Source organism: Hylobates moloch, unplaced genomic scaffold, assembly GCF_009828535.3.
Source record: "Hylobates moloch isolate HMO894 unplaced genomic scaffold, HMol_V3 SCAFFOLD_8, whole genome shotgun sequence".
Taxonomy (NCBI): domain Eukaryota; kingdom Metazoa; phylum Chordata; class Mammalia; order Primates; family Hylobatidae; genus Hylobates; species Hylobates moloch.
Genome location: NW_026652283.1, coordinates 13291275 through 13318198, shown reverse-complemented (window position 1 = coordinate 13318198; position 26924 = coordinate 13291275). Strand labels below are relative to the sequence as shown.

Genomic DNA, 26924 nt, shown 5'->3' with positions numbered 1-26924 from the left:
TATAACCTAGATATGTTTTAGCAACGAATCTGTTTTTCCTCTTTAATTTCAATGTCATCCATATCTCAGTTCTTCTGATGCTGGGTCTGTCTCAGAATTAGCAAGGCTGAATGTCTTACCATTTACTTTTTGTCTCAGTAACCTCACCCCCAAAGAGGAGGTCCTGTACAACAATACAGAGGAGAAAGGCAGACAAGGGCCAGGAGAGAATGTGGAGGTGGGAGCGAACCCTGCATGGTGGAGGCATTCTTTGACTGTTCTGTAGGCAGTAACCCAGGCCAGTGTCATCTAGGATGTTTCTGAAATTTTGCTTTTACAAGAGAGAGCTGTGTCACATATTTGGTGCTCAGTGACTAGTAAGCTATGTGGCCTTCACACACTATGAAGCTTTGAATGAAGCTGAGCCTTTATGAATGTTTAGAGTCAAAGGAATTAAAAGCCTAATGTAACTTAAAAGATCATCCCCAATCCCCTCACATTATTGACTTCTCCTCTCCCTCCCCATTGACGTCTTTCAAAAAAAAGAAACAGAAACAAAATAAAACAAATGAAGTTGCCTGCCTAAGACCTGGTTCTTAAGCTCTGAGCCTAGAATTCAGGCTATTCCCAGTGCTATGTTCTTCCACTACTTCATGATTACCATTTGACATCTTCCTTTATAGGGCCACACTGTGAACAACGATTTCTTGGCATTTCAGTAACTAAATCCACTTAGATGAGCTCCCCAGACCACCTTGCATTATACTTTATTTTGCTCTATAGAGAATATGGTTATTTTTTGGCTTAGAGATTAAGAATTTTGGGTGAAAACCAGAGAATTCTGATGCTCTTCTTCCCCTAATGAAACAACCTAGAGCTGTGCTGATTTAGGAAATTTAAAAGGCTGTTTGGCTGCCAGGGTTCACATGCAAAGCTTTATTTTCTCTACATTATTTTGTAATTAAATGCCTGTGCCCATTTTCAAAATAAATGAACATGGATAACATTTCTTTGGCTCTCTCTCCTTTTCTGTCTCCTTCCCTGTCAATCCCTCCCTTACTTCCCTTCCATTCCAAATCAGGATATTGGCCCTCCTACAATGTTCCTTTCCATGAAAAAATCTACAACTGGAGTGGCTATCCACTGTTAGTTCAGAAGCTGGGTTTGGACTACTCCTATGATTTAGCTCCACGAGCCAAAATCTTCCGGCGTGACCAAGGGAAAGTGACTGATATGGCGTCCATGAAGTATATCATGCGATATAACAGTACGTAGCATATTTGTCAAGAATCATTCTTCAAAACTCCTTTTCTTCCCTATGGATAAAGAATCCATGTAAGTTTATCATCTCTGTACTAGAAGGAATTATAAGAAGCTATTTAAGTATTTAACTAATATTGTACATTTTATACTCAATAAATAGAGCTTTGGCCTCCTTTATAAAATGAAAGAAAAGAGTCTATACATTTTTAATTGAAAAAAAAATCTGTAAAACACAGAAGAAATAACTCATACAGGGTCCTTTAAAATTTTTCTCCAAACACAAGTTTCCTTCCAAGGATAACAGCAACTAATAAAACAAAAATTATTCATAAATACCTCATTTTTTTTTTTTATGAACAGCATCAAGGTCAAATTTGTATTTCTTTTGTTGGAAACAGCTGATGCACATTTATCTGGTTCTCTCTCCCATCCGTTTTTCACTGTGTAAGGTTCTTGAGGGCAGGCTGGGCCTGGGGCCAAGGACCTACTCCTTCCTCACAATCAAGGGAGATGTCTCTATCTAGAAGCAGGCTGGGCTGAGGAGGCCTGTGGGGGTACATTATCTAGGCTTTAACAGGCCCCAAAACCTTACTGTGGAGAAGTGTGTCTCCGAATAGCCAATAATCACTCTCTTCCCCATCTCTCTCTGTTTCCTAGATTATAAGAAGGATCCTTACAGTAAAGGTGACCCCTGTAATACCATCTGCTGCCGTGAGGACCTGAACTCACCTAACCCAAGTCCCGGAGGTTGTTATGACACGAAGGTAACATGCTATTGGCTTTTGAATTTAATTCCCACCAGCACACAGCCCTCTCCAAAGGCAAAGTTGCACAGGTTTTTATGGCAGGAAGCAATGTCTCTAACCATAAACTCAACCCAGGAATCAGCTTTTTCAGAGATTCTGGTGGTAGGTCCTATTATCTAACTTCAAGTCCCTGCTCTGCCATTTAGTAGTAAATCACATAATTCTGTCATGTTTCTGTTTCCTCATCTGTAAAATGGATATAACAGTACTTACCTCATATGTTGTTCTGAAGAATAAGCCCTTAATCTCTGTAAAATGTTTACAACAGTACTTAGTGAGTTATTTGTAAATGTATACAAACATAATGATGATATTGTTGTCATAAGTTTTACCAGACTGGCCCAAAGTCCAAAGAACATATTATTCAAGCAGTGTGATTCTATGTTAAACATGAATCAAATTTAGCCGAAGGAGCAAGTTTGGACAAGATGCCTAAAGCACAGAGGTTTTTCATAATGTTAGAATTGATAAGTGCTGTAATGTATCTCAAAATATTAAGTAATAAGTAGGTTTGCAGTGGTGTGCTAAAGCCAGCTCATAGACATGCAGGAACCAATTGTTAGCTGACATGCTGATAGCTTCAAACAAGTCAGTGAAAGTATTTACATTATGGAAATCAGGAACTTTTTTCCTCACAAAGATGGTTGTTAAAAATTTACCTGCTCACCACTGGATTTGGGATGTCTGAGGGTATGAGGCATTTGGTTGGCGGAATCATGCTACTACATCCTTTTGCACTCTTGGCTTGGGTGTGTGTCTTTTCATTTCATCGGCTGTCCTAAATTCTGGAAGAAACCTGTCAGGGTAAACTGTGTATTCTGTCTTTGGCTCAAAAAAATTATAGGAATGCTGACCCCAGTTACACATGATTCTCTATCAGCCTAATACCTAAACAGGAAATGCTTTAAAGTATCCTAAGTTCCAGCTCAACCTTCTTTTTAGCTATGTGATGAAGGCAAACTTTAGCCGTAATGACTCTCAATGTTAACATTAAAAAAAAAAAAGGTAGATGTAGAGAAGCTGGCACAGATAAAACCCCAATGAATGTTTTTGTACTCCTTTTTTAAAATGGCATTTGCAAACATTCAGTCAATGTGTGAAGTTTGTATCTATCACAGAATACACGAAGAAAATCACCTCTGCTGCTTTGCCTGGGAGAACTCAAGCCAAGCTTCCCTCTACCAAATCACACTTCTAGAGACAGAGGCCTGCAATTGTTCTTATCAAAAAGTTTATGTTGAAGGATATTCTTTAAAAATGTAATTTATCTCTTTAGAGTCATTTTGAATATGGGGGAAATAAGAAGAGATTCTCTTTCCCCTCTAAGATTAAGATCCGCTGCTAGCCAGTGGTTAGGTGTTTTTGAGAACCACGGCCCTCAGTTTTTGACAGTGAGGTCTATCTACTTTAAGACTCTTGTTACCACCCTGATTAATAACAACTTTTTCTGAGGACTTCATCTATTCTAGGCATTGCTTTGAGCATTGCTTGCATTAATCCTCATGCCAACTCTATGAAGTAGGGTTATCAGCCCATTTTACAAAGGAGAACACTGACTCATAGAGGGGTTAAGTGATTTTTAAATAAGACTCATAGAGGGGTTAAGTGATTTTTAAATAAGCTTTGGAGCTAGAATTCTGAATATGAGTAATCTGACTTCATATCTCGCTTTTGGCTACATTGTTCACTTCACACACTTCTAGTCAACTGACATTTAATGCCAAATGTATACAGAAGACTATATTATATAAAGACAATGTGAAAAATGGCAAGAAAATTTTGTTTTAAAGGTGGCCTGGCGCGGTGGCTCATGCCTGTAATCCCAGCACTTCGGGAGGCTGAGGCGGGCGGATCACCTGAGATCAGGAGTTCGAGACCAGCTTGGCCAACAAGGCAAAACCCCATCTCTACTAAAAATATAAAAATTACCTGGTCGTGGTGGCCCATGCACGTAATCCTAGCTACTCGGGAGGCTGAGGCAGGAGAATCGCTTGAACCTGGGAGGCAGAGGTTGCAGTGAGCTGAGATTGTGCCACTGTACTCCAGTCTGGGCAACAAGAGCGAAAGTCTGACTCAGGAAAAAAAAAGCTAATATTGTGACTTTGGTAGTGGGAGAGTGGGGAAGGCCATGGATTTAATTTTTTGCCGAATGATTTTCTAAAATGTCCTCCTCCTCCCTCTTTCCAGGTGGCAGATATCTACCTAGCATCTCAGTACACATCCTATGCCATAAGTGGTCCCACGGTACAAGGTGGCCTCCCTGTTTTTCGCTGGAACCGTTTCAACAAAACGGTACATCAGGGCATGCCAGAGGTCTACAACTTTGATTTTATTACCATGAAACCAATTTTGAAACTTGATATAAAATGAAGGAGGGAGATGACAGACTAGAAGGCTGTAAATAAGATACCAAAGGCACTATTTTAGCTATGTTTTCCCATCAGAATTATGCAATAAAATATATTAAATTCATTTGTCACTTTCATTTCCCACTGACTTTGTTGTTTTTACAGCAAGCATTCACTATAAGGTAGAGCACTAGAAGAAATGTTACATATAAATACACTAAGCTTCAGCATACATGCTAATACACAAGAGGGTATGGAAGAAACTGCTCCTTCGTTCACCAGAATTCATATTCTCCTTTCACGCCTGCTCACATCACACAGACCACATCTCCCAGTGTCCCTCAGATAGTTGTGCCACATGACAATTCTGGCCATTGGAACCTGAGACGAGTGCCACTTCCAGGCCTGGCCCATAAGAATCTGTACTCCTCCTAAGCTCTTCCCCTTTCCCTGGATGAATATGCCTAATGACAAAACCCTAGGGGATGCTGGAGCTTTGTTTTCAAAGGAACCTCTAGTAGTAGTTGGTGATTGTAGTTAGTGATTTTTCTGGTCATTAACAGGCATAAGTTGAGTCTTTTTGTGGTGTAGGTTAGGCATACAATATAGCAAAGCTTACTGTTGCCTCCTATAAGCTAAAAGCACCTATACAATCTGGCAGCAACCCTGCATAGCAACTTTCTTTCGAAACTGGAGAGTTACATGTGATCTGAGTGCCATGGAGTTGCCAAGTAGGTTAAATAAGCCATACCATACAGTATGTAATGGGTGATTATAAACAAGGTGGAAGATTCTTAAAAAAGAAAGAAAGAAAAAAAGCCACAAGGGTGAATAACCGGAATTAATCAGAGTACTCAGAATGTTAAAAACCCAGTAGTTTATTTCAAAGTATAAATTTCAGGCTTGCTGGACAAAACCCCACTACAGGTAACACTTATACAGACACCACTCTACTGTACATTTAAAAAAGAAAAACACACACGCACACGCACACACACACAAACCTTCAAAACCCTAATAAAAATAGGGCCACTTGCTGGAGCCCAGTTTGTATTAGACATTAGGAAGGTCTTACTTACATTGTCTTATTATTTACACTTTCAATTGCAATAAAGAAAAATTAGGATGCAAGTTTCTTACAAAAGATTTTTATATTTAATTTTGAAATGGCTGATAAAATACTAAAGCCAGAATCCCCAAAAGGTGTTTGATTGCCCAGTTACCTTATTTACAAAACAAAACAAAATAAAAACAGACAAAAACAAAAACTTCAAAAAAATAATAAAGACGGCATTTAAATATGGGTACTTAGCTGACTCTACAAATAAAAAACAAAGAAAAGTTTATTTTAACATGGTAAATTATTTGAAAATGAGAAAACAAAACATGGGTTTGCATTATCCTATTCCTCCCCATTGGCTGGCTCAAGGGGATGAATGAGTTTCAGGAATTAGACAAGTCTGCCACACTAACAAACGCTTCATGAGAATTGCTGATTTTTGTGTGTGTCCCAAAAGTTAAAAAAATAATAATTAAAAAAGGGCATTTGCCCAGTAAAAATAGTAAGGAAGGTAGAATCACACATCAGTTTTACAGTTATTTGATATTGCAAATACTGGGACTTGATTTTTCTGGAAATTAGAATAAAACAGGCCAACCACAGGTCAGTGATAAAACAACAAAATCTTAGGATGTTGAGGATACTGAATTGGCCCAAGAAGTAAAGTCAAGGAGAACATTTGGAAGGAAGGTCATTGCAGTACCTTACTGTGCTAAGATCACAGTGTAAAAAAGTGAGAGATGAGGATACCACAGGCATTACTTTGTTGACCTTGTACAGTACTGGAAAGTTCATGAAACAAGATAAATGAATACCATGCAGTATTAACCCTAACCTTGTTGCATAAATGGTAATTTGGAGAATATTTAAAGCAAGAGAGCAAACAACAAAAACTAAGTTAACACTTACCCGATGCAGTAAGGGAACTGTAAGATACAGCCTGCTTAAGGAGGTCTGCAGACAGATGCACCTAAGATTTAAGCTGTTTTAGGTCACTTTTTTCAAAATATTTATTATCTGGCAATGGGGATGGGAGTGGGGAACACCTCTCTGTGAGGCAAATAACATCTCAACAAATACCGACTTTACAAGGAAGAAAGCTCTCCACTTCTCTCATAAACTTATATACTATCCTAAACACTATGCAGTATTCTGCATATTTTTAAAAAATGAGTCCAGAGAAATAGAAGTATATAGTGACCTCATAAAGTTAACTGTTAGCAACAGATGTCTTTGTATGTGATTTATAAATTTCTTGGCAAGAACAAGATTTTTAGAAGAGGCTTACTCACACTTAAGACAGAGTGAAAATTACTCTCACAGAATGCAAAGTATAGAATAATAAACATCACCGTTACCTTTAAATGCCATACAAACATCCTACATTGCAGGTTGCAGTATCAGGTTTCCAGAATTTCCAGTAAGGCAATACCTACACAAATATTGCCAGGCTAAAAATGTAGCAAACTTGCATTCCCAAAATGGGAGAATCTAGCTTATTTGTAATACTTTGTGAAAAGATACTATGAAACTAAAAAGGTAACCGTGGAGTGGAAACTGCTACTAGAAAGTCTGTTATCAGCAGCTACTTCTACTTAGGTCCTCCATTCTCTCTCCCAGAAGAAACAAACCAAACAAAAAGCATCTGTCAATATTAAAACTTGCCTCAATAAAAGCCTAGTGTTCTAACTTAGCACCTCTAGTAAATCTAATATAGCTGCTGCCCCTACGTGCCATGGTAGGCTAATTTGAGGACACCATCTTATAATAAATATACTTTTCCCCTAAATAATTGCGATTTCTCCCTGTAGCTTCCTTCCAACTGGAATAAAATATTTTAAGTAATTATTTTACTCTAGTAAATCTATTTTTAGAATTCCTATTTGAGAATTTGTTTTCCATTGACAGAAAACATAATATAGGCTAGGATAATGAATTTTTTTTTTTATTCTACTGGGCTTTCTTCATCTGATTATATAATGCTATGAAAGCTTTTTTTAAAAAAGATTAGTAAACATAAATAAAAATGTTCATCAAGAGAACCTTTTGTAGGTTAGGTAAGAAAATTGTTACCACGTGACCATAAAAACACCCAATAAAGAACAATTTGAACATGGGCCTTCAATTGTGTAGACAGGAATAATCTTGAACACATAATCAACATTGCAACCACTGCAGGTCAAAACAGATACATGCAGATATAGACAGGTGTTCATATACATCTAGAAGATCATCAGCTCCTTCTTTTTGAAATTTTCATTGCCATAACACTGGCAACTTCTTTACCATCATCATTAGTCCTAGAATGAGTGATATCTACATAGTTGGTTGGCAAATTTGATTTACAGCATACTCCTTTGTGGTCTCATTTTCTGAGAGTGAAAGGTGGTTTGGAGAATTAATTTTTTGGCAGTCTATAGGCTTTCTTCCTCATGAATCAAATCTCACACCTCAGATGACAGTATACTGACCAGTCAAAAGTCTCTAAAGAGTTTTCTTTACAACTAGAATACTTCCTATTATAAGCCATCAAAGTTGCAAACAAAATAACATTGATAAAAGAGAGAGCTCCCTCCTGTAATTCTAGGAAAAATGAATGACTATTTTGAGAAGGTACAAATATGAATTCAAATATTGTAAAGGAAGAGGACTTGTAAGTTATTTCACAAACTCCGTAAATTCCTTTCAAAATATTCTGAACCACATTCTCACTCCTAAAACTCAACTCAGCCCTCCAGTCCTAAACTATCTACACTCAAAACACCTACCTGACACCAGTACAGCTGGCCCTCATATTAAAAATCCATGATCTAAGCTGAATTTTAATAACTTTGAAGAGGAACGGAGAGATACACAGGAGGTTATATCTAATTGTTACATAAAATGACCTCAAAGGATATACTTTAAATTCTTTTTTTTGAGACAGAGTTTCGCTCTTGTCTCCCAGGATGGAGTGCAATGGCGCAATCTCAGCTTACTGCAACCTCCGCCTCCTGAGTTCAAGCAATTCTCCTGTCTCAAGCAATTCTCCATCCTGGGCAACACGAGCGAAACTCCATCTTAAAAAAAAAAAAAATTACTTGAGGAGGTGTGCTATATTTGGTAGATATGAAGGAGAAATCAAGGGTAAAAGGCTGCAAGGGAAGAGTAAGCAACAATGGACATATGGCCATATTTATTTATTTATTTTTGGCCATGTTTATCTTTGTAGTTAATCTTTAAGGCACAAAATAAATGTAAAAGCCAGATTAGGAAAGGGAGGGAGCCACTGCAGATCTTTTTTCACCTAATTAACAACTCAGGAGACCAGACAAAAAAAAACAACAAATAGATCCTTTCCTGTGTTCGAATTAACCTATTTTAAACTATTTAGCCATTTTGTTTTTTATTTATTTCTTTGGATTTTGTTTTGATTCTGTTTGAATCACTTAACTAAAATGATACTATAGATCCTTTAAAAGCAGAATCATGCCAGTTACACATCTCAAATCCTTTGATCTACTTACTTCGTACTTTAAGAGGTAAATTTGAGAATAAAAATTGGAGACTCCAATGCAATAACACCTACATAAGGAAAAACACACATAAACACCCACATATATTCCCCAGCCTCAAAACTAAAGCAAGGTACACATTTACACTTCCAAACCCCAAAGCCTAAACTGTCCAGGAAAAGATTCTAGCTTTGTGGGCTGAGTTTATTTTGCTTCTGGTTATAAACAAATGTAGTGTATACACACGTCCGTCCAAGAAATCTTGCACAAGGTGGATTTTACATGGGGTATCATGCACAAGATTAAAAACAAGACCAAAAGGTGGAAATTTTAAAAGAGGAAAATATAAAGGCTCCAAGGTTTAACTGCTCTGGGTAGAAGAGATCACATCTGTTGACTGAGGATCACAGAAAGGCCCAAAACGTCCATAAATATCCTTGGCTCGTACTGCAAAGTAGTATTTGCTACCAGATACGAACTGGGTGAGAGTACATGCCATGGGCAAGGGAAGTGCCTTGACTTCCCCAATCTTTTTCCATTGTGAGGGCACAGTGGCACTGGGTTCCTCATGGTAAGCATAGAGATGGTAGCTATCAACAGTGGCACAGCTTCGATCCACCTCCAGGACACTCCATGACAGTACTATGCCATTTTGACTCTGAACTCGTGCTAACTTCAAGTGTGGCTTCTGAGGCAGAGATGTGCTGGCAGCTTCTGGGGGCAGACGCTGTGGTTGTGGAGCTTCTGGTAAGGGTGCTGGGTGCACAGGGCGTGGGGGCTCCTGAAAAAACAGGTCACACTGATTTATAATGATTGTAAAAGGAACTATTTTAGAATGTTAGAATTAAAACACCTTAGAGAACATACATAGAGGTATCATTTTACATCAAGAATTCTAGGAAATACCAAATACCATATCAAATTTGGCAAGTTCTATTTGGGGTTTTGTAATGAATCATGCCACAAACAATGATGCTGAGGTTATTCCTACTATACTTCCTAGACCTAAAATAGTTTGAGTTTTTCTTAGGAAATAAAAAGCCCCTGCTGACAGAACATCATTTTGAGGAACATGGAAATAATGATCTACTTCTAACAAAATAATTTATGACTGAATTATCTATGTTACAGATTATCATTTCAGTATGATGTAACATTTTTAAATATCATGTATGGCAACCAAGATCATACAAAATTGGAGAATACAACTATACTTTCATTTTTAAGTTATTTTGCAATATAAGACAGTAGCATATTCTTGTAAATAAGCACATTAACACTAAATGTGTACTATATTCTTGGCCAATTTACAAGAAAAAGGTGATATTTAAACTGAACTGTGAACGAGGATCCAGAGATGCAGAAATAATCATGTACCTTTCAGCCAAAAATAAAGTATGAGCAAAGGCATGTGGACAGGAAAGTGAGGGGACGTATGGACAAGAACAAGTATTAACTTTTTCTTGGACATAGGGTACATGAAGAAAAATCTGGAAAGGTAGGTTAAGGCCAGATGATGAAAAAACATGACTCTAACTTTAGGAAGTCCTATTGACTTTTCTAACACTGGAACATCATCATCATTATAATGATATTTCATACCAGTCAAACACTGACAAAATTGTGTCACAGGATAATGTGACATTGTTTTGGAGGCTAAATCTAAGGAGAAATCTTTGGTTATCTCTGTTACCTCTTAACTAATGAATTCCCAATATCATTGGATTCTTTAAAACAATTAATTGATGACAATGTAGCAGTTAGACGTGGCATAGTTTAGAACGAAAGAGTAAAATTAACACATGGAAAAATGAAAAATGTCCTTTTTAATTTAACTATGAATTAGAAATGGTCTATATTTCACTTCATATACCCCAACTGTGGACTTGTTTTTGTACACTGTACACCACAAGCAAACTCAATGATCTAAATGATCATCATCCCTAGGAACATTTGTTCATAATGGTAAGATCAATTTTTAGAAATAAACTTCTGAAAAAGCAGAAAGACCTAACACTTCCCTTGGATATAACCACTTTAAAGAAAAATGCCGACTACAATAATATTTTATACTTTTACAGTTGAGAATTTTGCAAAATCAAGCATCAACACTTACAGTATGCACTTGTGGTGGTCGGTGATGCACTGTGAGCTGAGGTCCTGTTGATCCCAGGGTTAGTCCATTGTTTACAACATACGTGGTTGTTTGAGGCACTCGAACTGTAACACCTACAAACAAACAAAAAAATTACAGGATAAAATGATACTTCTATTGTAAATTTGGTGGAAAACTGATTAAATATTTGAAGGCAGTGAAGCAGTTTTCAAGATTCGAAAGGAAAGATATTTCTAACCGGGAGGTCCTGTTCGTATTCAGCCAAGCTATCAACCAGCCTGTGGATAAAAAAACTTTCTTACATGCAAGCACTAAAAAAAAATTCTAACTACCATAAACTCTTTCTCAAATAGTCATTGGAGAATATGTGCCACTAATATGTAAGAAAATAAAGAGAAAAACATGAGACACAAGCAACAGGAGGTCCAGCAGAGGGAGGAATAAATGGATCGTTACCAGGAGAACTATGAACGAAAATCCTAGAACACTGGTTGTGTACCACATGTAAAAGGCAAATGGCCACAATGGAACAGTGGGACTCAAAAGACAGACAAACTGGGAGTATCCTCATAAAAATCTCTGCAGTCTCATCTTTTCAACCAGGACAGAAAGCCAGAATAAGTCATCCTTGCCATGTATTAATGAAGTTCCTCTCATTTTCTCCATGCCCAGCTCCTTGGTTGAGGATACTCATTTCACCGCACAGAAAACTGCTGTGACATACACCAGGGAAACAAAAATAGAAAATTTAGAGCCACCTACTGCCCTAACCATACTCCTGCCATTTATTCAGTACCTGGCCCATGCTGTAGTTCGGCCTGGTTCCTGGACTATAGTGAGCCAAGTTTCCCAGAACTCATTTCTAACCTTGTTGATTAATTTTCCCAGACAACGCTCTTGTAAACTTGAGAGAGTTGAGGCCAAACTATGATCCAGGGACTCCAATCAGTTTATTTTCTAATGACAGCATTACTGTGTTTCTTTAAACAGCTATATTTTCCCTTGCTATCACATTTTGCAAAACTACAACATATGTGTGATGGTTAATACTGAGTGTCAACTTGATTAGATTGAAGGACACAAAGTATTAACCCTGGGTGGGTCTATGAGGATGTTGCCAAAAGAGATTTAACATTTGAGTCAGTGGACTGGGGAAGGCAGATCCACCCTTCATCTGGTAGGCACAATCTAATCAGCTGCCAGAAAATATAAAGCAGGCAGAAAAACGTGAAAAGGAGAGACAGGCTTAGCCTTAGCCTCCCAGCCTACATCTTTTTCCTGTGCTGGATGCTTCCTGCCCTGGAACATTGGCCTCCAAGTTCTTCAGTTTTGGGACTCAGACCGGCTTCCTTGCCCCTCAGCTTGCAGACAGCCTATTGTGGGATCTTGTTTGTTTGTTTGTTTGTTTGTTTTTGAGACAGAGTCTGGCTCTGTTGCCCAGGCTGGAGTGCAGTGGCACGATCTCGGCTCACTGCAACCTCTGCCTCCTGGGCTCAAGGGATTCTCCTGCCTCAGCCTCCCGGGTAGGTGAGATTACAGGCTTGTGCTACCACGCCCAGCCAATTTTTGTATTTTTGGTAGGGATGAGGTTTCATGATGTTGGCCAGGCTCATCTCAAACTCCTGACCTCAAGTAATCTGCCTGCCTTGGCCTCCCATACTGCTAGGATTACAGGCGTGAGCTACCATGCCCAGTCTATTGTGGGAACTTCTGATTATGTAAATTAATACTTAATAAACTCTCCTTTATATATATAAACATTTACTATATATAAAGTATGTATTTTACATATATTTAATATTTATATATAATTAAAAGATATACTGTATATATAAAGTAGTAGGATATAAAGTATATATACTATTAGTTTATATGTAGTATATATTTTATGTATATGCCCTATTAAATACATACATAATATATAAAATATATATCCTATTAGCTTATATATAGTATATACTATATGAATACTATATATAGGATACATATAGGTGTGTATATATACATATACACACACACACACACACACACACACATATTCTATTAGCTCTGTCCCTCTAGAGAACCCTAATTCAGATTTTGGTACCAGGAGTGGGGTCCAGAGGAACAGAATATTAAGGATGGAGTTCTTTCATTGGTTTGGGGGCTTCTGAAGTTGGCTGCTTAATGTGATTAGACCCACAAATGTTAAAAACTCTATTTCTAATAGTATAGAGAACACTGATAGTCCCTGGTGTGAACTGTTTAGAGACTTATGCAAAATAAACGCATGTGACACTCCTGATTCACTGCTTGTGGGAAGCAAGGAGTTTAGTGACTCTATACATAATACCTTGGACCACATGTGGAGAACCAAGGAACATAATGAAGCTGGTCAGTTGCTCCTAAGTGCAGTAGACAAAGTGATCAAAGAAAATGATGAACTCAAGGATTCTGTCTCTAAGCTTCAGAAGATGCTGAGGCTCAAAACTGCTAAGATTGCCCTTAATGAGAGTCTTATCTCTTGTAGAGAAAGAGCTGAAGTTGTGGAAAAACAGACACAAGCTCTTATCATGCGAGTGTCTGAACTGCAATGAAAGATACATGCACAGCCTTGCCAGGTGTCTACTGTTAAAGTGAGGGCATTGACTGGAAAAGAATGGGACCGTGAAACTTGGAATGGGGGTGTGTGGAAGCACCCTGATGAAGCTAGGGACACTGAGTTTGTAAATTCTGATGAAGCTTTTTTGCCAGGAAGAACAGCTTCCCCATCCCCAGTAGTGGCAACATCCACTCCCTGACCCACACTGCCATCAGCCTTTCCAACTTTGTCTGAGGAAATAAAGCCTGTGATATGTTAGGCAAGAGTGATGGCTTCCCCTGAGGCAGCTGCCAGGCAAGACAATGTTGATTCTTCTCAGGAGCCACTCCAAACACCTCTCTTTGCTTCTAGACATATAACTACACTAAAGTACTGGTGGGCCCCTAGAAGTGAGGTTGAAAGTGTGACCTATGAGGAGGCAGGCTACACTCAAAGAGAACTGTTTTGAGTTCTTTAATTCAAATATACAGAAATCTGGAGAACAGGCATAGGGATGGATATTAAGGGTATGAGATTATGATGGAAGGAACAAAGTTGGATCAGGCTGAATTTCTTGATTTGGGCCCACTAAGTAGGGACTCTGCATTTAATGTTGCAGCTCAGGGAGTTAAAAAAGATTCTAGTGGGTTATTTGCCTGGTTAGTTGAAATAAGGATTAAAAGACGGCACACTGTGAGTGAGCTGGAAATGACTGATCTCCCTTGGTTAATGTAGAGGAAGGGATCCAAAGAGGAGATTGGGATGGTAGAGTGAATCAGTCACTTTAGAGCTAGTCATCCCAGCTGGGAGGGTCCAGAAAATATACCCTTGACCAATGCCTTGCGAAACAGATTCGTGAGGGCGGCACCTGTATCTTTGAAGAGCCCTCTAATTGCTCGACTCTATATGTCAGATCTAACAGTGGGAACCGCAGTCACTCAACTACAAAATTTAAATATAATGGAAATAACTGGATCCTAAGTTGGCAGGGGCCAAGTGGTGGCACTCAACTTTCAAAGGCAACATGGGCATAGCTACCATAATGGACAGCAGAGGCAAAGTGGCAATCAGAAGAGTCTGACTTGTATAGATCTCTGGCATTGGCTAATGAATCACAGTGTTCCTAGAGATGAAACTGATAGGAAGCCTACTGCATTCCTACTTAATTTATACAACCAGAAAGCTTCTAGGTCAAATAGACAAAAGACTAAATTGAGTAATAAAAACAGAATGATGACCCCTCAATCAATTTCCAGACTTGAGCCAGTTTACAGACCAAGAACCCCTTGAATGAAGGGGAGGCCTGGTCCCCTTGAGGAAAGACCCCACTACATTCCTGACAATTTATGCAGTGAATCTTTCTCTCATCCTTCCCCAGGGAGATCTCTGGCCTTTTACCAGGGTAACTAACTGTGCATTGGGGAAAGGGAAATGATCAGACATTTCAGGGACTACTAGACACTGGTTCTGAGCTGACACTGATTCCAGGAGACCCAAAGCATCATTGTGGTCCTCCAGTTAAAGTACAGGCTTATGGAGGTCAGATAATTAATGGAATTTTATCTCAGGTCTGACTTATAGGGGGTCCAGTGGATTCCTGGATTCATCCTGTGGTCATTTCCCCAGTGCCAAAATGCATAATTGGCACTGAAATACTTAGCAGCTGGCAGAACCACCACACTGGCTCCTTGACTAGTAGGGTGAGGGCTACTATGGTGAAAAAGGTCAAACGGAAGCCATTAGAGCTGCCTCTAAAAAGTAGTAAATCAAAAACTTTATCCCATCCCTGGAGGTACTGAGGACATTAGTGCCACCATCAAGGACTTGAAAGATGCAGTGGCGGTGCTTGCCACCATGTCCCCATTCAATTTTCCCATGTGGCCTAGGCAGAAGACAGATGGATCTTAGAGAATGGCAGTGGATTACTGTAAGCTTAATCAAGTGGTGACTCTAATTGCAGCTGCTGTACCAGATGTGGTTTCATTCCTTGAGAAAATTAACACATCTCCTAGTACCTGGTGTGCAGCCATTGACTTGGCAAATCCTTTTTCTCCATTTCTTTCCATAAGGCCCACCAGAAGCAATTTGCCTTCAGTGGGCAAAGACAGCAATACACCTTTAGTGTCTTACCTCAGGGGTGTATCAACTCTCCAGCTTTGTGTCATAATCTTATTCAGAGAGACCTTGATCGGTTTTTGCTCCTGCAAGATACCACACTGCTCCATTACATTGATGACAGTATTCTGATTGGATCAAGTGAGCAAGAAGTAGCAAAAACACTGGACTTATTGGTGAGAGATTTTTGTGCCAGAGGATGGGAAATAAATCTGACTAAATTCAGGGACCTTCTACCTCAGTAAAATTTCTAGAGGTCCAGTGATGTGGGGGCTGTCAACACATTCCTGTTAAGGTGAAAGACTAGTTGCTACCTTTGGCCCTTCCTATAACCAAGAAATAAGCACAACGTCTAGTGGACCTATTTGGATGGTGGAGGCAACACATTCCTCATTTGGGTGTGTTACTCCAGCCCATTTATCAAGTGACCTGAAAGGCTGCCAGTTTTGAGTGCGGTCCAGAACAGGAGAAGGCTCTGCAACAGGTCCATGCTACTGGGCAAGCTGTTCTGCCACTTGGACCATATGATCCAGCAGATTCAATGCGTGCTTGAGGTGTGAGGGGCAGAAAGGGATGCTGTCAGAGCCTTTGGCAGGACCCCATACGTGAACCACAGTGGAGGCCTCCAGGATTTTGGAGCAAAGCCTTGTCATCTTTTGTAGGTAACTACTCTCCTTTTGAGAGACAGCTCTTGGCCTGTTAACTGGACTTTGGTGGAAACTGAACATTTGACTATGGGTCATCAAGTCACCATGTGACCTGAGATGACTATCATGAACTGGGTGCTTTCTGACCCATTTAGCCATAAAGTGGGTCATGCACAGCAGCATTCCATCATCAAATGGAAGTGGTATATATGTGATTGGGTTCGAGCAGGTGCTGAAGGCACAAGTAATTTACATGAGGAAGTGGCTCAAATGTCCGTGTCTCCCCTCTGATACCCTGCCTTGTCTTCCCCAGCCTGCACCAAAGGCCTCATGGGGAGTCCCTATGATCACTTAACAGTGCAAGATTAAGACTAGGGCCTGGTTCACAGATGGTTCTGCACCATATGCAGGCACCACCAGCAAGTGCACAGCTGCAGCACTACAGTCCCTTTCTAGGACATCCCCGAAGAACAGCAGTGAAGGAACATCTTCTCAGTGGGCAGAACTTGGAGCAGTGCACCAGGCTGTGCGCTTTGCTTAGAAAGAGAAATGGCTAGATGTGTGATTATATAGATTCATCAGCTGTAGCCAATGGTTTGGCTGGATGGTCAGGGACTTGGAAGAAGCATGATTACAAAATTGGTGACAAGGAAATTTGGGGAAGAGCTCTGTGCATGGACCTCTTTAAGTGGTCAAAAACTGTGAAGGCATTTGTATCCCCTGTGAATGCTCACCAACGTGTGACCTCAGCAGAGGAGGATATTAATAATCAAGTCGATAGGATGACCCATTCTGTGGACACCACTCGGCCTCTATCTGCAGCCACCCATGTCATCGCCCAATGGGCTCATGAACAAAGTAGCCATGGTGGCAGTGATGGAGGTGATGCCTGAGCTCAGCAACATGGACTTCCACTTACCAAGGCTGACCTGGCTATGGCTACTGCCGAGTACCCAATTTGCCAGCAGAAGAGACCAACACTGAGCCCTCGATCCAGCATGCCATTCCTCGGGGTGATCAGCTAGCTACCTGGTGGCAGGTTAATTATATTGGACCTCTTCCATCATGGAAAGGGAAGAGGACTGTCCTCCCTGGAATAGACATATACTCAAGATATGGGTTTGCCTATGCTGCACACAATGCTTCTGCCAAGACTACTATCCATGGACTCACAGAATGCCACAATATTCCACACAGCATTGACTCTAACCAAGGCAGTCACTGTACGGCTCAGTAAGTGCAGCAGTGAGCTCATGCTCATGGAATTTACTGGTCTTACCATGTTCCCCATTGTCCTGAAGCAGCTGGATTTACAGAACAGTGGAATGGCCTTTTGAAGTCACAATTACAATGCCAACTAGGTGACAACACTTTGCAAGTCGGGGGCAAAATTCTCCAGAAGGCCGTGTATGCTCTGAATCAGCGTCCAATATATGCTGCTGTTTCTCTCATAGCCAGGATTCACAGGTCCAGGAAGCAGGGGGTGGAAGTGGAAGTGGTACCACTCACCTTCACCCCTAGGGATCCACTAGCATAATTTTTGCTTCCTGTTCCTGGGACATTACGTTCTGCTGGCCTAGAGGTCTTAGTTCCACAGGGAGGAATGCTCCCACCAGGAGATTCCATTAAACTGGAACTTAAGATTGCCACCTGGGCACTTTGGGATCCTCCTACCTTTAAGTCAGCAGGCTAACAAGGGAGTTAGCGTTGGCTATGGTGACTGTCCCGGACTGCCAAGAAGAAATCAGTCTACTGTTCCACAATGGAGGTAAGGAAGAGTATACATGGAATACAGGAGATCCATTAAGGCGTCTGTTAGTATTACCATGCCCTGTGATTGAGGTCAACAGGAACCTATAACAGCCCAATCTAGGCAGCACTAAAAATGGCCCAGACCCCTCAGGAATGAAGGATTGGGTCACTCCACCAGGAGTAAAACCACTACCAGATGAGGTGTTTGCTGAAGGCAAAGAGAATACAGAATGGGTAGTAGAAAAAGGTAGTCATCAATACCAGCTACTACCATGTGACCACTTGCAGAAATGGGGACTGTAATTGTCATGAATATTTCCTCCTCCTTTTGCTAAAAACATGTTTGTGCATGTATGCACTTGTACAAACAAAATATTTCCTTTTCCTTCATCATGTGACGTAAGATTTATTGACTTCCTATCAACATTTAAGTATTGTTAACTTTATGTAATAGTATTTGGCTTGGGGATTGGTGCGTTTCTGGTTGTACAAAGGATAATTGTATTATGTTAGGCGCAAGTATGGCCTTATTACTCTCTTTATTTGAAGGCTGTGTATGATATTAGGAGATGTATATGGGTTCAAGTTGACAAGGGGTAGACTTGTCATGGTTAATACTAAATGTCACTTGATTGGATTGAAGGACACAAAGTATTAATCCTGGGTGTGTCTGTGAGGGTGCTGCCAAGAGATTAACATTTGAGTCAGTGGGCTGGGGAAGGCAGATCCACCCTTCATCTGATGGGCACAATCTAATCAGCTGCCAGCAAATATAAAGCAGGCAAAAAAACGTGAAATGAAGAGACTGGTCTAGCCTCCCAGCCTACATCTTTCTCCCCTGATGGATGCTTCCTACCCTGAAACATCAGCCTCCAAGTTCCTCAGTTTTGGGTGTCAGACTGGCTTTCCTTGCTCCTAAGCTTGCAGATAGACTATTGTGGGATCTTGTGATCGTGTTAATATTTAATAAACTACTCTTTATATTATAGATATATATATATCTATAAATTAACAGGATATGTGTGTGTGTGCGTCTTATTAGTTCTGTCCCTTTAGAGAACCCTGACTAATTCAGATTTTGGTACCAGGATTGGGGGTCTAGAAGAACTGAATATTAAGGATGGAGTTCTTTCATTGGTTTTCGGGTTTCTGGAGTTGGCTACTTAATATGATTAGACCCACAAATGCTAAGGACTCTACGTCTAATAGTATAAAGAACACTGATAGTACCTGGCGTGAAGTGTTTAGAGAGTTATGCAAAATAAACGCATTTGACACTCTTGAATCACCGCTTGTGAGAGGCAAGGAGTTTAGTGACTCTATACACAATACCTTGGACCATATGTGGAGAACCAAGGAACATAATGAAACTGGTTGGTTCCTCCTAAGTTCAGTGGACAAAGTGATAAAAGAAAATGATGAACTCAGGGATTCTGTCTCCTGGCTTCTGAAGCAAACACTGAGCCTGAAATCTGCTAAGATTGCCCTGAGTGAAAGACATTTATCTCCTATAGAAAAAGAACTGAAATTGTAGAAAAACAGACACAAGCTCTTATGCAATTGGCTAACCTACAACAAAAGAGGCATGCACCAGACTCACCAGGTACCTACAGTTAAAGTGAGGTCATTGATTGGACCAGCTTCCCTACACCCAGTGGGGGCAACATATCCTCCCTGACCCATGCTGCTATCAGTCTTTCCAACTTTGTCTGAGGAAATAAAGCCTGTGATACGTGAGGCAACATTGATGTCCTCCTCTGAGGCTGTTGCCAGGCAAGACAATGTTGATTCTTCTCAGGAGCCACTCCAAACACCTCTCTTTGCTTCTAGACATATAACTAAACTAAAGTACTGGTGGGCCCCTAGAGGTGAGGCTGAAGGTGTGACCTATAAGGAGGTATGTTACACTCAGAGAACTGTTTTGAGTTCTCTAATTTACATAAACAGAAATCTAGAGAACAGGCATGGGGATGGATATTAAAGGTATGAGATTATGGTGAAAGGAACAAAGTTGGATCAGGCTGAATTTCTTGATTTGGGCCCACTAAGTAGGGACTCTGCATTTAATGTTGCAGCTCAGGGAGTTAAAAAAAGGTTCTAATAGATTATTTGCTTGGTTAGTTGAAATAAGGATTAAAAGACGGCACACTATGAGTGAGCTGGAAATGACTGATCTCCCTTGGTTAATATAGAGCAAGGGATCCAAAGACTAAGGAGACTGGGACGGTAGAGTGAATCAGTCACTTTAGAGCTAGTCATCCCAGCTGGGAGGGTCCAGAAGATATACCCTTGACCAATGCCTTGCGAAACAGATTTGCAAGGGCAGTACCTGTATCTTTGAAGAGTCCTCTAATTGCTCGTCTCTGTATGTCAGATCTAACGGTGGGAACTGCAGTCACTCAACTACAAAATTTAAATACAATGGGAATAACTGGATCCTAAGTTGGCCGGGGCCAACTAGCGGCACTCAACTGTCAAAGGCAAGGTGGGCATAGCTACCGTAATGGACAGCAGAGGCAAAGTGGCAGTTAGAAGAGTCCGAGTTGTATAGAGGTCTAGCATTGGCTAATGAATCACAGTGTTCCTAGAGATGAAACTGATAGGAAACCTACTGCATTCCTACTTAATTTATACAACCAGAAAGCTTCTAGGTCAAATAGACAAAAGACTAAATTGAGTAATAAAAACAGAATGATGACCCCTCAATCAATTTCCAGACTTGAGCCAGTTTACAGACCAAGAACCCCTTGAATGAAGGGGAGGCCGGGTCCCCTTGAGGAAAGATCCCACTACATTCCTGACAATTTATGCAGTGAATCTTTCTCTCATCCTTCCCCAAGGAGATCTCTGGCCTTTTACCAGGGTAACTGTGCATTGGGGAAAGGGAAATGATCAGACATTTCAGGGACTACTAGACACTGGTTCTGAGCTGACACTGATTCCAGGAGACCCAAAGCATCATTGTGGTCCTCCAGTTAAAGTACAGGCTTATGGAGGTCAGATAATTAATGGAATTTTATCTCAGGTCTGACTTATAGGGGGTCCAGTGGATTCCTGGATTCATCCTGTGGTCATTTCCCCAGTGCCAAAATGCATAATTGGCACTGACACACTTAGCAGCTGGCAGAACCACCACATTGGCTCCTTGACTAGTAGGGTGAGGGCTACTATGGTGGGAAAGGTCAAATGGAAGCCATTAGAGCTGCCTCTAAAAAATAGTAAATCAAAAACTATATCCCATCCCTGGAGGTACTGAGGACATTAGTGCCACCATCAAGGACTTGAAAGATGCAGGGGTGGTGCTTGCCACCACATCCCCGTTCAATTCTCCCATGTGGCCTAGGCAGAAGACAGATGGATCTTGGAGAATGGCAGTGGATTACTGTAAGCTTAATCAAGTGATGACTCTAATTGCAGCTGCTGTACCAGATGTGGCTTCATTCCTTGAGAAAATTAACACATCTCCTAGTACCTGGTGTGCAGCCATTGACTTGGCAAATCCTTTTTCTCCATTTCTGTCCATAAGGCCCACCAGAAGCAATTTGCCTTCAGTGGGCAAAGACTTTACTGTCTTACCTCAGGGGTGTATTAACTCTCCAGCTTTGTGCCACAATCTTATTCAGAGACCTTGATCAGTTTTTGCTCCTGCAAGATACCACACTGGTCCGTTACACTGATGACACTATTCTGATTGCATCAAGTGAACAAGAATTAGCAAAAACACTGGACTTATTGATGAGACATTTGTGTGCCAGAGGATGGGAAATAAATCCAACTAAATTCAGGGACCTTCTACCTCAGTAAAATTTCTAGGGTCCAGTGGTGTGGGGCCTTCTAAGGTGAAAGACTAGTTGCTGCATTTGGCCCTTCCTACAACCAAGAAAGAGGCACAACATCTAGTGGGCCAATTTAGATTTTGGAGACAACACATTCCTCATTTGGGTGTGTTACTCCAGCCCATTTATCAAGTGACCTGAAAGGCTGCCAGTTTTGAGTGCAGTCCAGAACAGGAGAAGGCTCTGCAACAGGTCCATGCTACTGGGCAAGCTGCTCTGCCACTTGGACCATATGACCCAGCAGATTCAATGGTGCTTGAGGTGTGAGGGGCAGAAAGGGATGCTGTCAGAGCCTTTGGCAGGACCCCATACGTGAATCACAGTGGAGGCCTCCAGGATTTTGGAGCAAGGCCCTGCCATCTTTTGTAGGTAACTACTCTCCTTTTGAGAGACAGCTCTTGGCCTGTTAACTGGACTTTGGTGGAAACTGAACATTTGACTATGGGTCATCAAGTCACCATGTGACTTGAGATGACCTATCATGAACTGGATGCTTTCTGACCCATTTAGCCATAAAGTGGGTCATGCACAGCAGCATTCCATCATCAAATGGAAGTGGTATATACATGATTGGGCTCAAGCAGGTGCCGAAGGCACAAGTAATTTACATGACGAAGTAGCTCAAATGCCCATATCTCCACTCCTGTCACCCTGCGTTCTCTTCCCCAGCCTGTACTGATGGCCTCACAGAGGGTCCCTGTGATCACTTGACAGCGAACAGATGACTAGGGCCTGGTTCACAGATGGTTCTGCACCATATGCAGGCACCACTGTAAAGTGCACAGCTGCAGCACTACAGCCCCTTTCTAGGACATCCCTGAAGGACACCGGTGAAGGGAAATCTTCCCAGTTGGCAGAACTTCAAGCAGCACATCTAGTTGTGCACTTTGCTTGGAAGGATACATGGCCAGATGCAAGATTATATATATTTATGGGTTGTAACCAATGGTTTTGCTCGATGGTCAGGGACTAGGAAGAATTATGATTGGAAAATAGGTGACAAGGAAATTTGGGGAAGAGATACGTGTGTGGACTCAGAGTGGTCAAAAATTGTGAAGATATTTGTATCCCTTGTGAGTGCTCACCAACAGGTGACCTCAGCAGAGGAGGATATTAATAATCCATTTGATAGGATGACCCATTCTGTGGACACCACTCAGTCTCTTTCCCCAGTCACCCCTGTCATCGCCCAAAGGGCTCATGAACAAAGTAGCCATGGTGGCAGTAATGGAGATGATGCCTGGGCTCAGCAACATGGACTTCCACTTACCAAGGCTGACCTGACTATGGCCATTGCTGAGTGCCCAATTTGCAAGCAGCAGAGACCAACACTGAGCCCTCGATCCAGCATGCCATTCCTCGAGGTGATCAGCTAGCTACGGGGTGGCAGGTTGATTATACTGGACCTCTTCCATCATGGAAAAGAAAGAGGTTTGTCCTCCCTGGAATAGACACTTACTCCGGATATGGGTTTGCCTATGCTGCACACAATGCTTCTGTTAAGACTATTATCCGTGGACTCACAGAATGCCTTATACGCCGTCATGACATTCCACACAGCACTGCCTCTGACCAAAGCACTCATTTTATGGCTAAAGGAGTGCGGCAGTGGGCTCGTTCTCATGGAATCCGCTGGTCTTACCATGTTCCCCTTTGTCCTGAAGCATTCAAAAGGAATGGCCTTCTGAAGTCACAATTACAACCCCAACCAGGTGACAATATTTTGCAGGGCTGGGGCAAAGTTTTCCAGAAGGCCTTGTATGCTCTGAATCAGCGTCCAATATATATGGTGCTGTTTCTCCCATAGCCAGGATTCACAGGTCCAGGCATTAGGGGGTGGAAGTGGAAGTGGCACCACTCACCTTCACCCCTAGGGATCCACTAGCAAAATTTTTGCTTCCTGTTCTTGCGACATTACGTTCTGCTGGCCTAGAGGTCTTAGTTCCACAGGGAGGAACGCTCCCACCAGGAGACACAATGATTCCATTAAACTGGAACTTAAGATTGCCACCTGGACACTTTGGGCTCCTCTTACCTTTAACTCAACAGGCTAACGAGGGAGTTAGTGTTGGTGGTGGTGACTGTCCCGGATTACCAAGAAGAAGTTAGTCTACTGCTCCACAACAGAGGTAAGGAAGAGTATGCATGGAATACAGGAGATCCATTAGGGTGTCTGTTAGTATTACCATGTCCTGTGATTAAGGTCAATAGGAAACTATAATAGCTCAATCTCGGCGGCACTAAAAATACTCAGGAATGAAGGTTTGGGTCATTCTACCAGGAATAAACCACGACCAGCTGAGGTGCTTGCTGAAGGCAAAGAGTACAGAATGGGTAGTAGAAGAAGGTAGTCATCAATACCAGCCATGACCACGTGACCAGTTGCCAACTCAGGGACTATAATTGTCATGAGTATTTCCTCCTTCTTTTGCTAAAAACATGTTTGTGCATGTATACACTTGTACAAGAAAATATCTTTATTTCCTTTTCCTTCATCATGTAACATAAGATTTATTGACTTCCTATCAACATTTAAGTATTGTTAACTTTATGTAACAGTATTTGGCTTGGGGATTGGTGCGTTTCCGGTTGTACAAAGGACAGTTGTATTATGTTAGGTTTAATTATGGCCTTATTACTCTCTATTTGAAGAATATGTACGATCTGAGGAGATGTGTATGGGTTCAAGTTGACAAGGGGTGGACTTGTGATGGTTAACACTGAATGTCAACTCGATTGAAGGATACAAAATAGTGATCCTGGGTGTGTCTGTTAGGGTGTTGCCAAAAGAGATTAACATTTGAGTCAGTGGGCTGGGGAAGGCAGATCCACCTTTAATCTGGTGTGCACAATCTAATCAGCTGTCAATGAATACAAAGCAGGCAGAAAATGGGCTGGAGAAGGCAGATCTACCTTTAATCTGGTGGGCACAATCTAATCAGCTGTCAATGAATACAAAGCAGGCAGAAAAACATGAAATGGAGGGGGCTAGCCTTCCAGCCTATATCTTTCTCCTGTGCTGGATGCTTCCTGCCCTTCAACATTGGACTCCAAATTCTTCAGTTTGGGGATTCAGTCTGACTTTCCTTGCTCAGCTTGCAGACAGCCTATTGAGGGACCTTGTGATCGTGTAAGTTAATACTTAGTAAACTACCCTTTATATATCTATTTATCCTGTTAGTTCTGTCCTCTAGAGAACCCTAGTATGTTTAAATGATATCAATTTTGGTGGCAAAATTATAAAGAAAAGCAGAATGACTAATAGAAAAGTAGGAACAGTGGTTACCTTTGATGGAAAGGAAAAGGGATGTATGTAGTCAAGACAGGAATACAAGACCACTTACAGGATACTGAAAAATTTCTACTTCTTAACCTGATGAAGAGTTCATATGTAGTTCATTTTATTATTTTTCTTTACTTTAAAGTTTAAATATACCTTTTATATAAGCTTGTGTTTATATGATGTATTCTACTACTGCTTATATACATGTGGTTAATATATAATTTTAAAATGTCACATACATATGTAACATATATGTTACATATATATGTAACCTATATATAGTTACATATATATGTAACCTATATATAGTTACATATATATGTAACATATGTATGTAACTAATATATGATATATACAGGAAACTACAAGCTTTCTTTAACATTTTCCCTTTTCTCAGCCACTTTCCATATCTTTAAGCCTCTCATTGAAGGCTATCCTTTACCATGATTTCCATCATCTGGGCTAAATCACAATTGACCATTCCCACTCTAATTAGGTAAGGTGTTTCTTAACAGAGTAGAGAATACACCAATATCAAATTGTGTACTATACTAATACAGGCCATAAATAAAGTTAAATTAAAGACAACACTCAGAGCACAAATCAACTAGTATACATGAACAATTTTCTCTGTTTAACTCTCCTAAGGGAAGAAAAATAATAATAGATTAGTTTTGGTTATACTGCTATTTCTTTTTTGAAAACTATTTTTAATTGACAAAAATTATATATATTTATGGTATACAACATGTTTGAAATATGCATACATTGCAGAATGGCTATATCTAGCTAACTCACATATGCATGGTCTCACATACTTACCTTTTTTGTGTGTGGTGACAATACTTAAAATCTGCTCTATCAGCTATTTTCGAGAATATACTACATTGATTTTAACTATACTATAGTTTCTATGTTGTAGTACAGATCTCTTGAGCTTATAACAATACTTTTAATATGACATTATAAGAAATTTTTGCAAAACTTAACATTATTATATGCCATTCCAACTAAATGCTGAAGAGAACTACATGTATCTTGGGGCCACATACAAGAAAAATCTCTTACTATTTTGGGGATTGACCTGCCGAACAGCAGGAGCCTGCATAACAGTTCCTCGCAAGGGAGCCTGAGCTGGTGGTGCAGGAAGAGTTGTATAAACCACCTGGTGGTTTGCAGGAGCTCTTGGTACAGGGAGTCTTGTGGTCACCTGAGTTACTGGACGATGTGTTACATTCACGGTAGTTGGAGCTAATGCAAGGCAGAAAAACATATTAAGAATACAGTAAATTCTACGTTAAGCAAACACTATTAAATGGCAGTTATCTTTGCATAAAATCTATAACTGATAAAGACAAATAGAAATAACAGTCTCCTTTTATGATCTTCTAAGATAAAAATGATAGGGCCAATAAATATTAATATTAAAATCCAAGCTTCAGAGGAAAAGAACACCTCCACCACATCCAATTCCCTTCCCACTCTGGTTTGACCAGACAATAAGCAATGTGAAGATTTTTTAAAAAGGTGCAGAATTAAGAGTATGATGCCACAGGTGTGACTTAAAAGAGAAAAACCTCCTAATTTCAATTGTTCTTAGCAAAGTAGAATCATAAGCCCTCTAGGCCTTCTTCCAAGGGGGTGTAAATCCAAAAGAGTATTTTT

At 40.5% G+C, this 26924-nt stretch overlaps 2 protein-coding genes across 5 annotated transcripts in view; one reads left to right on the top strand and one right to left on the bottom strand.

Annotated features, from left to right (window-relative positions):
• The window catches only part of PLBD1 (phospholipase B domain containing 1), a 63516-nt gene extending 58996 nt beyond the window's left edge, over window positions 1–4520 (top strand). The window contains exons 9-11 of the mRNA XM_032159698.2: window positions 1061–1246; window positions 1900–2006; window positions 4236–4520. Coding sequence (XP_032015589.1) covers window positions 1061–1246; window positions 1900–2006; window positions 4236–4418 — 476 coding nt within the window. The 3' untranslated portion in view covers window positions 4419–4520. The remainder of the gene's footprint in view (window positions 1–1060; window positions 1247–1899; window positions 2007–4235) is intronic.
• A 733-nt stretch (window positions 4521–5253) lies between these two features.
• Window positions 5254–26924, bottom strand: part of ATF7IP (activating transcription factor 7 interacting protein) — a 150300-nt gene continuing 128629 nt past the window's right edge. For all 4 annotated transcript variants that reach the window (XM_032159690.2, XM_032159689.2, XM_032159688.2 and 1 more), the window contains exons 13-15: window positions 26328–26510; window positions 11067–11179; window positions 5254–9731 (exon numbers count right to left, since the gene is read on the bottom strand). In XM_032159690.2, the coding sequence (XP_032015581.1) occupies window positions 9312–9731; window positions 11067–11179; window positions 26328–26510 (716 nt within the window). In that variant the 3' untranslated portion in view covers window positions 5254–9311. The remainder of the gene's footprint in view (window positions 9732–11066; window positions 11180–26327; window positions 26511–26924) is intronic.